The 12,393-nt window shown below is 34.3% G+C and overlaps 1 protein-coding gene and 1 long non-coding RNA gene across 3 annotated transcripts; one reads left to right on the top strand and one right to left on the bottom strand.

Annotated features, from left to right (window-relative positions):
* Window positions 1–2,656: 2,656 nt before the first annotated feature.
* LOC150036348 (uncharacterized) lies at window positions 2,657–3,199 on the top strand. The gene has a single exon (XM_090313645.1). The coding sequence runs from the start codon at window positions 2,657–2,659 to the stop codon at window positions 3,197–3,199; it is 543 nt and encodes a 180-aa protein (XP_090169771.1).
* A 3,581-nt stretch (window positions 3,200–6,780) lies between these two features.
* On the bottom strand, window positions 6,781–11,574 carry LOC120078820 (uncharacterized). 2 transcript variants are annotated; one of them, XR_016529473.1, is made up of 5 exons: window positions 11,144–11,574; window positions 8,995–9,198; window positions 7,662–7,780; window positions 7,364–7,420; window positions 6,781–7,147 (listed from the first exon to the last, which is right to left on the bottom strand). It is a non-coding gene; the product is annotated as an uncharacterized LOC120078820 (long non-coding RNA). The 2 variants fall into 2 exon arrangements; XR_016529474.1 differs by having other exon boundaries at window positions 7,662–7,768; window positions 11,144–11,573.
* Window positions 11,575–12,393: the final 819 nt, after the last annotated feature.

Raw genomic sequence — 12,393 nt, forward strand, 5'->3', positions numbered from 1 at the left:
GTATAGATAAGTTGTTTGAACCTATGCTTGAGGATCTATATATCTCTACCCCTCTGGGAGATGTGATAATAATAGATAAATGTTATAATCATTGTGAAATACTGATTAATGGTCAAGACTTTTATGTCGATTTATTTCCCTTGGAACTTTTGGAGTTTGATCCTATCCTAGGGATGGATTTTCTAAGTAAATATCGCGCTTCAGTGGATTGCTACAAGAAGGAGGTAGTGCTTAGAAAATCAAATGGCCAAGACGCAATGCTGGTAGGAAGTAAAAGATTAACTGCGGGGATCTGATATCAGCAGTCTGCTGAGCAAAGGATGTAAAACCTATATGGCTCACGTAGTGGTTGCTCAAGGGAAAGAGCTGAACCCAGAAGATGTCCCCGTGGTAAATGAGTTTCGGGATGTATTTCCTAAGGAATTATCGGGATTGCTACTCGACAGAGAGGTGGAGTTCACTATTGACTTAATTCCAGGAACAACTCCTATATTGCAGGCACTATATAGAATGATGCCAACTGAGTTAAAAGAATTAAAGGTTCAGCTGCAGGAGTTAATTGACAAGGGATACATTCGACCTAGTGCATCACCTTAGAGAGCTCCGGTGTTGTTTGTAAGGAAGAAAGACGATACACTTAGATTGTGTATCGACTATAGGCAGCTAAATAAGGTAACGATTAAGAATAAATATCCGTTACCACACATTGATGATTTGTTTGATCAACTAAGAGAAGTCACAGTGTTTTCAAAGATAGACCTGAGATCGGGTTATCATTTATTGAAGGTGAAGGAAACTAACGTTCCTAAAACTGCATTTAGAACAAGATATGGACATTATGAATTTTTAGTAATGCCATTTAGACTGAAAAATGCCCCTGCGATATTCATGGATCTTATGAACAGGATATTTCATCCCTACTTGGACCACTTCGTGATAGTATTTATTGATGATATATTGGTATATTTTGGTAGTAGGGAGGATCATATGACCCACCTGAGGATAGTATTGAAGATGCTGTGAGATAGGCAGTTGTATGCTAAGTTCAGTAAATGTGATTTTTGGTTAGACTGAGTTGTATTTCTTGGGCATGTTGTTTCAGCAGATGGTATCAATGTAGATGCCCAGAAGACGGAAGCAATAGTTAATTGGGAACGACCCACGACTGTTTCAGAGATACGTAGTTTCCTAGGTTTGGCAGGCTATTACCGGAGGTTTGTGGAGAGTTTCTCTAAGATAACCCTTCCATTAACGAACCTGACCAAGAAAGGCATGAGGTTTGAGTGTCGTCGAAGTGTGAGCATAGTTTTCAGGAGCTGAAACAAAGATTAGTATTAGCGCCAGTGCTTACCTTGCCTGTTTCAGTAAAGAATTTGAGATTTATTATGATGCATCCCGACAAGGATTGGTATGTGTGTGGATGTAGGATGGGAAAGTGATTGCATATGCCTCTCGTCAACTTAAGAAGCACGAGAGCATTTATCCTACGCATGATCTAGAGCTGGCAACATTTGTTTTAGCTCTGAAGTTGTGGAGACATTACCTATTTGGAGAGTGCTGCATAATAGTCACAGGTCATAAAAGTTTAAAATATATCTTTGATAAAAAAGAGTTGAATTTAAGACAAATAAGATGGATTGAATTGATCAAAGATTATGACTGTTCCATCGAGTACCACCCTGGTAAGGCTAATGTTGTAACGGACGCACTAAGTAGGAAATCCTCGGGATCCAAGGCCATTATTGGTTCAATGAAAGGAATGCTATTGCAGGAGTTCAGAAATTCTAGAACTGCTTTATCAATGGGACCGTCAGGAGGAGTGATAGCTATATTCCAGGTAAGACCTACCCTAGTAGAAAACCTTAAACAAGATCAGTTGAAAGACCCTGACCTTCAGAAAATTGCTGATGATGTAAGTATGAGAATCAGAGTTGACTTTCAACTGAGAGCAGATAATGTACTAGAGAAGGAGGGAAGAATGTGTGTGCCTAGTAAGCTACAGCTTAAGCAAGCCATTATGGAGGAAACACATAGTTCCGCTTACACTATGCATCTAGGGAGCACCAAGATGTATAGAACTTTAAAGAGATCTTACTGGTGGCCTGGGATGAAGAAAGACATAGCAGAATATGTAGACTGATGTATAATCTGTCAACAAGTGAAACCCGAGAGACAAAGATCGGCAGGATTACTCAATCCACTCCTAGTGTCTGAGTGGAAGTGGGAGCATGTGAAAATGGACTTTCTGTTTGGATTGCTTAGGACGCCCTCAGGATACGATGGCATTTGGGTAATAGTCGATAGACTAACCAAGACGGTTAAGTTTGTACCAGTAAAAGTTACTTTTACACTAGACCGTCTAGCTAAGATTTATGTGGATAGGATAATCAGTCAATATGGAGCCCCAATGTTGATAGTGTCAGACCAAGACTCGAGGTTTACTTCAAAATTCTGGCCTAGTTTACAGAAGGCTATGGGCACTAAATTGCATTTCAGTACGACTTTTCATCCACAAACAGATGGACAGTCAAAAAGAACTATACAGACACTGGAAGATATGTTGAGATCTTGTGTATTACAATTCAAAGGAAGTTGGGATACACACTTACCCTTGATTGAATTTGCATATAACAATAGCTACCATTCTAGTATCGAAATGGCTCCCTATGAAGCATTGTACGACCGACCTTGCAGGACCCCAGTATGTTGGAAGAAAGTCGGAGAACGACAATTATTGGGTCCAGAATTAGTTCAACAAATAACAGAGAATGTGAAGCTTATCAGGGATAATCTTAAGGTAGCTCGTGATAGACAGAAGAGCTATGCTGATAAGCAAAGAAGAGAACTAGAATTTGAAGTCGGAGATCGGGTATTTCTTCGATTGTCCCCATGGAAAGGAATTCTCCAGTTCGGGAGAAAAGGGAAGTTAAATCTGCGATACATCAGACCATATGAAATTGTGGAACGAGTTGGTCCAATAGCATATAGATTGCAGTTGCTGATGGAACTAACTCATATTCACGATGTATTTCACGTGTCAATATTAAGAAAGTATGTGCCTGATCCTATGCACATACTAGCAGCACAACCAGTACAACACAAAGAAGATTTATCTTATGAGGAAGAGGGCATCGAGATTTTAGACAGGAAAGACAAGGTACTCAGAAATAAGACGATTCCTTTGGTGAAGGTGCTATGATGTAATCATGGAATCGAGGAAGTTACCTGGGAATCTGAAGAGCAAATGAGGAAGAGATATCCTCAACTTTTCAAATGACATGTCAGGTAAATTTCAAGGACGAAATTTCTTTTAAGGGGGAGGTGAATATAAACCCCGAACTCTAAGTTTCCTAGATAAGCATGTTTAGCCAAGGGAATGTTATATTAAATTTTTAACCAATGGAAATCTATGTGTATTTATAGGAGTTGTGGAGAAAGGAAAGGAAAAACATATTAAATGAGAAAGCTCATTTATTAGTTTGGCTGGAGGCACTAAGTATGGGGTGACGTGGCAGTTTAATCCTTGAACTCGGGAGCCGGCAGGAAGATAAAAAGGAAGAGAAACTTCAAAAGCTTGGTTTCAGCAATTGGCATGAGCAAATTTAGTGAAATCAGTGTCATTTGAAAGCTGAGAGAATCTAGTTTTTGAAGTTGTCTTGTCGGAGAAAGATTTCAGGAGCAGAAGAACAAAAAGTGAGGGATTTTCAGAAGAGGCAGAATCTCGGATTAATCAGGGCCCAAGGTGAAGATTGGAAGCTCCAGGCCAAACTTATAAGGAATTTTTGGCTGAAATTTTAAGGTAAAAAATTAACTCAATTCTAAACAAGTTTTAGAAGGAATTGCTTGAAAAAAGTTATGGATTTTGAGTTATGAATTTTTTAATTTAAAACAGAAAATCTGTGTAGAAACAGACAACTGCTTGGGAAGAACAAGCAAACAACTCACCGTGGAGAGCGAAAGCGAGATGAGAAGGATGAGGATCTTGCTTAGGATGATAATCTCGCTGATTTTGTGATGAGGATCTCGCTCAAGAAGGAAATCTCGCTAGAAATTTGGCTGAATCTCGCTGGTGAGGAAGCAAAGCTTGTTAGAGGAGGTAAGTATCTCTAGGATGAAAGTTTTGCTAGGAAAAGCTTGATCTCGCTCATGATTGAGGATCTCGCTCATAAGGATGAATTCACTCATGATGATTATCTCGCTAAAAATGCTGTCTTTGTTGATAAAAGTTCTATTAGTAAATGAATTATTTGAGGTATTTTGCTAAGAATTCTAAGCAGTTTAACCGAGAATTATGTCCTTTCAGACCAAGAAGAACTAAGAGAGGGGTATAAATAGTTAAGAGCCCCGACGAGCTGTGAGTGACTAAATAAACTTAATGTTTTCAATACTTATGCATATAAGGCCAAGTAAGTTACAGTGATGTTAATGGTGAATTTGTACTCCCTCAAGCAACAAATGGTTAATGAATAGCTTAACATATTTTCCTCGGCTTGTATATGTTTAACATAGGCCAAAGTATGTTGTGAAATCATTACAAAAGTTATGTTTCTAATGTTGAAATATGCTTCCTAGAGGAAGGCTATGATAGAATGAGTTCTTATGTAAGTGACATGCAAAGAAACTTAATTTGATGCTATGAAATAATCTGATACTGAAGGACATGGAGAAGGTATCTGGGTAATAGTATCTAAGGTATTGACGGTACTTAGAAAACTCCACGTGCACTAGGTAGTTCTGAATGAGAGGCCGAAGTATGGGTCTCCTAGGCCATACATCACCAAAGGGAGGCCGAAGTATGGGTCTCTTGGCCAGTAATAGACGTTAGGAGCTAGAACGTTGTATGCTCATTCTCAACTAAGGAATAATGATATTTAATGACGTCTAAGAATAGTTTAAAGCTATATTTAGAGAAAGTTGCTTGAGATACTCATCAGTATATTTACATGTTTATAGTGATATAATGCATGATGTAATATGATTCTATAGTCACTCACTAGGCTACTAGCTCATAGATTTTATGTGTTTCCCTTTTTCAGGTAGCGGTCAGATTCCTCAAAGTTGATCATGTTACTGCTTGCCACTGAAAGGCCCGACTTATTAAAAAGACTTAGGTTGATGATCCGTTTATATAAACATGTTTTGAGAGGGACTAGAGCTTTGTTAGAAATGTTTGGGCCCATCTGTGAATATTTTTCCTGTAGATGTTATGCCATGGCTGTATGCACGTGTTCATATAATCTTTGTAGAACCTCAAGGGGGCATGCTGTATGCGTATATTATTAATGTTTCAACAGGTTGGTATTTAGATCAGAAGGCTAAGGTGGTGGGTGCTGACAGTAGGGCTAGTAAATACCACAGTTATATCCTCTTCCAGATTAAAAGGGTAATCTGGGAGGGGGTGTGACAAATACAAATACTGAAATACGATACAAAAAAAGCAACATCTAAGATGTTGAAGTACAATAGTTAATAAAATGCAATAGAAAAGTGACTCATATTGCAAAGAAGAAAAAGAAGAAGATTAGAGGGAGAAGTATGAAGATAAACGAAGAACTTCTTCATTGAATTGTTGAAAATATCCAAATGGTTTATATTTTGGTGGACTTTGTGAGAACTCAAATGTGAAGATGGAGATTAGATGATTCTAGTCTAGGGTTTGGTTCATTATTTTTTTTTCTTTTAGTTTTGGACTCGAGTAGTGAGCTTTTTAAATAGGTTGCCTAATTTTAGATTGGAAAAAAATTAGATGAGTTGTTTATCTTTTTTCTTTAAAAAAAATACGCATAGAAATAGATACGTCAAATCGCGTGTCAGATACGTATCTGGGAAGTATCAGTATCCGATAAGTATCTGATACTGATTTTTTGCCTCACCTGAAGTATCTGTGCTTTATAGCACCTAACAATCACTTATAACAAGTATAAAAATCATTTGGAGTCAGGTGTTAAAGTTTTAAAATTTGAAGATAGTTGTGAGATATTGCGAGATGTGTGAGATAAAAGACAATACCTAATAAACTATTTAAAACATGTATAAACCCATACTAAAACACATATAAAAATGATTTGGAGTTGGTGTTTCGAGTTTAGAAGCTAGAAACTTGTTATATGAGATAAAAAAACCAGTGCCTAAAAAACTATCTAAACACGTCTAAATCCACCATAAGTCACTTAAAACATATGAAAAAATGATTTGGAGTTGGATGCTTCAAGTCTGAAAGTTGGAAAGTTATTGCGAGAAAAAAGACAAATACCAAATAAACTATCTAAAATATGTCTAACCCACCTTAAATCACCTAAAACACCTATAAAATGATTTGGAGTTTGGTGTTTTAAGTTTGGAAGTTGGAAAGTTGTTGCGAGATAAAAAAGAGTACCTAAAAAACTATCTAAAACATGTCTAAACTCATCCAAAATCACTTAAACACCACAACAAAATTGAGCTTTAATGTCAATTTAAATTGACATTATAGATGTACAATGTCGATTGAAAACCTTTTAGATGACCAAAATTTCAATGACAGTTATCTTCAATGCTGGTTTTCAACTCATATTGAACATTATCTTCAATGTTGGTTTTTCACCCACTTTTTGCCAATAAAGTCTGATGTTAAATATCTGTCATCGTATTATTATTGAAATGTATATATATTGCTTACGCACGTTCAATTCAATAATATTTCTTTTTTACCTGTACATGCACAAAATAAAATTTTAATTACTTTCACAAACCTCCAATAAGTCACAAAAGAGAAATTGAATGATAATTTAACTCCAAAACTAAGATAAAATAGATTTTTCATCCAAATCAACTCCATATGGTTTAGACAACAAATCCCTATGTATCAACCATGAAGTGTGTATGTATATATAAATAGATATAGATATATTTTACATTGAAGACCAAAGTATCGAAAACTTAAAATCATATACTGAGACGACTCAGAGGTAGTAAGTTCCTAGAATTAAAACAAGTCATATCCTCCATCAAGTGCATTAGGCTCATTTATGATTGCCCAATTCAATACTTTATCTGAAGCATAATTCTGCAAAGGTTGTAAAGCTCACTTGTGAACTCGGATCCACCACCATGGAAGTAAAACACGAATATGAGAGCTACATTCATCAACCTCTCTTTAGATTTTCACCTGAGTAAATTCAAGAAAACATATTATTTCAACCAAAAAGGCACACCACAACAACAGAAAACAAGCACATTTAGCAAAACTCAAACGAATTCTTTTATTTTATTTTCCCTTCCTCAGTTCACTAAGAAGTAAAACACTATCAATCAATTTAACCATAAAACAGAAAATAGAAAACAGAAAAGGTGATGGGGATGGAGAATTAGGAAGTATTTTTACCTAAAAAATCATCCACATTTGGCTGGATATTTCCTCATCAAAAGCTTGGTCTTGCAACTGTGACAAAACATGCCAAAAGAAAAAAAAATAGAAACTTGTAAGGAGAAGATCCAACCATATTACCCTTTTTAATGAGCTTCACAGAAGTGATAATTTCAACAGTATTCTTGTTAATTTTGGTTGGAATAATAAGTACTTGTAAGGAGAAGAATTCAAAAACTCAGATGAATCTACCAACAAAGAGGGAGTTTTTTAATTAGAATTTAGACACCTAGAAAGCAACATAAACATTTTATACCATAGACAGTGAATATATGTGTTCCAGCTTTTAGTTTTTGAACCTCACAAGGCTGAAGGCCTTCCAACCTCTTGAAAAAAGCAACCTCTGGGTCCTTAGCTTGGCCGCTGCTAATTGCACTACCATGCATATTAATCAATCATCACAAGTATATAAATGGCTAAAATATTTAGCATTAACATACCGCATTCACAGTTGAATCCATCCTGTATACTTGAAAATGTAACATACCGATACACAACATTTGTTGCGAAGAGATAATTCAATACCACAAGCATATAAATGGATTACAATTGAAAATTAAAAGCTGATGCATGTCCAAAAGGGCTTTTATGATAAAGTCATTACCATTTATACAAACAATACCTTACCAGTTATAGACGACCTTGAATGCTAAAAGCTTACAATAGTACAACACCGTATAATAACTCTGATATCCTTTGCAACTCTAGATACCGAAACCCAGATGCAATGAATTGAAGAGGATTGCTTATATAAATATCAAAGGTTTATTACATTTAAACTACAAAAAATTAAGAAAAGTCTAATACTAGTATAAGTTGTTTGTGTCAATAGCGAAAACCAATTAGGAACCAGCAAGGCAATAACTATCATTCAATTTCACTTTCAACACATAAATCAAAGTGGATTCACTTTAAATGTTAATGCTCAATTCAACACATAAAAATTTGGACATCCTTTGAAATTATAAATGTTGAATGCAATGGGTCAAAGAAGACTGCTTAAATAGGAAATAAATCAAAAGCACTTCACATATAAACATATAAAAAAAAATTAAAAAAAAAAAAAACAAAATCTAATTTAGTGGAAGCACTCGACATTAGTAGCCAAAAGCAATTAGGAATAAACAACTACCTGCTAAATTCCATTTTCAACGAAAAGAACCAAACTCAATCTACTTTACAGAACTAAGTAATAGATGAACTTCAATTCAGTATTCTCATCACAAGATTCAACAGTCCCAATATCTCTTGAAAGATCATATAAATTAAATAGATATAGCTCATATAAGTTGAATAAGTGAATAGATACAACTCGGGAACACCATAAATAAGAGAGATTCAAATTCCTTGGTACTACTTCTTTTCCTTTCTTTTTTTTTTTTTTTTTTTTTTTTTTTAATAATTAAACCCATCATAAGAGCAGATGGGGAAGAAAACAGACTAATTTACAATCAAGAGGAGAAATAAAGCTTTATTTTCTTTACTATTAAGAGGAGAAAGTATGCCTATAATACAAGAAATAATTGGATATAAGGCATAAGATGAACTAAATATATCTGGAACATCGAGTATTGAAATTGACAACTTACCTAATGCTTCAAGGAAAGGAAGAGAATCTATCCATAACTTTTTGGATCAGAAATTTGGTGTGCTTTCCTTACTTCAGCACTTGAAAATTGTCCCACGACACAGGCATGAAATATCTATGAACCTTCATCTCAGTATTATAAGCTTGTGTCGGTCAACAAGCTTTCAATAAATTAGACTTGATGAAATTTGCTGACCTGCACAAGCTTTTAAAACACTACCATAAGTGAGCTCCTTGCTTGAACAAAGAAGAACTCATTTGCAGCATAGATATTTGACAATAAATTAAACTTGATGAAGTTTTTAACATTTGACCTTAAGAACAAAAATTAAATTTGAGTGACTAAATTTAAGATTTATTGGAAAAACAAAAACGAAATTTGAACAATTAAAAATATAAAACTAAAACTAAATAAATTTTAAGTTCAATTATCCTCTTCTCCCTAAATTCCCTCTACTTTTATTCATTATCATTTTCTTATCTTTTCCAAATTATTTCCTCTCAAGAACCTTCCCTTTCTCCTAACCACACTAGCAGATCTGAAGCTTTTCAACATTTTGATAGAGTAAGCATGCATAAAACGGAAGCTAACAAAATCATTAAGTACTCTAATTACACTTAATTTGAGTAATAAGTATGAGATAAAAATCGGTTTTTAAAGAAAGGGTTTCAGCTTGAACATCTTTGTAGATTTCCACTATGTCCTTGCTATATCCAAGAAATTGACCTCTTAAGTATACCACCAAGAGAATCTTTTTTACGTTCAAAACTCAGAAATTGAAGCTTTTATTACGTTCAAACATGCAAACACTAATTAATTCAGTTGATTGACACTTCAATTAGACTTAGTAAGTGGGATAGGTGTTAAAATGTGGATTAATCCACTGATAAAGAGTGAATTTGGGGACCCACTTTCACTTTTAAAAATCATTTTTAATTTGATTTTTAATCTAATTTAATTTTACTTTAAAATCAAATTAGACAAAAACCAAAATTCAATTCTGAAATTGAATTTTATAAATTAAAAGATGTTTATTGAATAATTAAATCTATTTAATTAATAAAAAATAATTTAAATATAAAATATAAAATTAATAAAACACTTAATTTTAAACTTAGTCCTATTTATGTAATCAATATTTAAATATTTTGAACTTTAATTTTAACAAAATTAAACATTAATTATATTGAATATAATTATCCAAACCCTAAAGATTGAATTTGAACATTTTAAATCTAAACCCTAAAATCGAATTTGAACATTTCAAATTCATTTAATATTTTAATCAAAGGTTTAATATTTTACGAGTTAGTAGAAGAACCTTATGGACCTAGATACAGATCAACTCCAATGATAAACTCTTTGAATTAATCAATATTTATTAACTACCAAGACATACCATTATCGCTCAGTAGTTGCACTCTCTTCACTGTAGATATATTTCTGTCTACTTGATTTAACCATAATCAATGTTCGTATTTACAGCTAGGTCAAAATTATCGTTTTACTGATAAACCATGTCCCCTTTGTTCAAGACTAGGAATCAATACTTAAGAGAACAACCCTAATCCTACTAACCATAAATTGGGTATTGATTTAACCATAATCAGTGTTCGTATTTACAGCTAGGTCAAAATTATCGTTTTACCGATAAACCATGTCCCCTTTGTTCAAGACTAGGAATCAATACTTAAGAGAACAACCCTAATCCTACTAACCATAAATTGGGTAGGAGCGAATTCCTTCTTGCAGGACTATGTCCTAACTAGTCCTAACTATCTATCTGGTTTTATCCCAAAATAGGAGGAATATTGAGCATCGTGGCTCTCATATATGCAGATTAAAGGATAATCCCGAATAAACAAGAGTTCATAGTTAGTTCAAACCGAATTACCCAGGTCATCGAATTGAAATAGCCAGTTGACTATTTCGTATCCTCGGGATAAGGTATCCTTTTAGGCTATTTATTATAACTTATCATCTTTAAAGTATTCACGCTATAGTCATGGGTTCGTTTATTATATTTGATAATAAAGTGCAATTTCTATAATATTTTTATTAAGAAATAGAATATATTACGAACTCCGAGTTTTAGGACTTTCCCAAAACATTTGAACTTAAGAACTTCCAGAACCGGATTACAACTCACCATGCTAACAGATCTGAAGCAGCATGCCCGGCGAACGAGTGGCGAAACTGACGACGACGAACTGTAGACAACATTGGCGACTGGAGACTCTTATAACTAAAGGTGAAACGCTGGCGACTGGACGCGTGTGGCTAAGTGGCACACGTGCAAGTGGGCGAATGGTGAGATCGACGAAACCTGGTAGCAACGACGTTGGGATTTACTTGCTTTGTGTCTGCGAAACCCGACGACACTGCTAATCGGAGTGGCCAAATGAACGGGCAATCGGAGCGTACAACGTCGGTCTCTACGACTGTCGAAACCCAACTTCGATATTGGCGTGTGGCATGGGCAATCGGAGCACTCGACTGAGAGACGAGAGAAAGGGTTGCGTGACCTGATAGGAGACGAAAGAGAGAGGCAAAACTTCGTTTTTGATTTTAACCCTAATTAAACACTTATAAATATATATATATATATATAAATGATTTGGAGTTGAGTGTTTTAAGTTTGAAAATTGAAAAGTTATTGCGAGATAAAAAACAATACATAGTAAACTATCTAAAACATATTTAAATCCACCCAAAATCACTTAAAACATATAAAATGATTTGGAGTTGGTGTTTCAAGTTTGAAAATTGGAAAGTTGTTGTGAGATGATGTGAGATAAAGAATAGGACCTAAAAAACTATCTAAAATATGTCTAAATCAACCTTAAATCATTTAAAACACACGTTAAAATGATTTGGAATTAGGTGCTTTAAGTTTGAAAGTTGGAAAATTGTTGTGAGATTTAACGAGATGTTGTGAGATAAAAGATAATACCTAATAAACTATCTAAGACATGACTAAACCCACCATAAATCACCTAAACACATATAAAAATGATTTAAAGTTGGGTATTTCACATTTGGAAGTTGGAAAGTTGTTGCAGATATAGCGAGATAAAAAACATTACCTAAAAAACTATCTAAAACATGTCTAAACATGCCTTAAATCACCTAAAACACATATAAAAATGATTTGGAGTTGGGTGTTTCAAGTTTGGAAGTTGAAAAGTTGTTGTGAGATATTATGAGATGTTGCGAGATAAAATACAATACCTAAAAACTATCTAAAATATATCTAAACCTGTCCTAAATCACCTAAAACACATATAAAAATAATTTAGAGTTGAGTGTTGGAGAAAATTTAATCTAACTCAACACAAGAATAAGAGTAGACGAAAAAAATCTATAATAATAATAAAAAAACTATAAAAACTTACCACA

This window comes from Benincasa hispida, chromosome 5 (genome assembly GCF_027475165.1).
Source record: "Benincasa hispida cultivar pf3 chromosome 5, pf3_genome.v1.1, whole genome shotgun sequence".
NCBI lineage: Eukaryota > Viridiplantae > Streptophyta > Magnoliopsida > Cucurbitales > Cucurbitaceae > Benincasa > Benincasa hispida.

Coding starts and splice junctions, on each gene's coding strand:
- LOC150036348 (XM_090313645.1), top strand. CDS start 2,657: ATGGCTCCCTATGAAGCATTGTACGACCGACCTTGCAGGACCCCAGTA.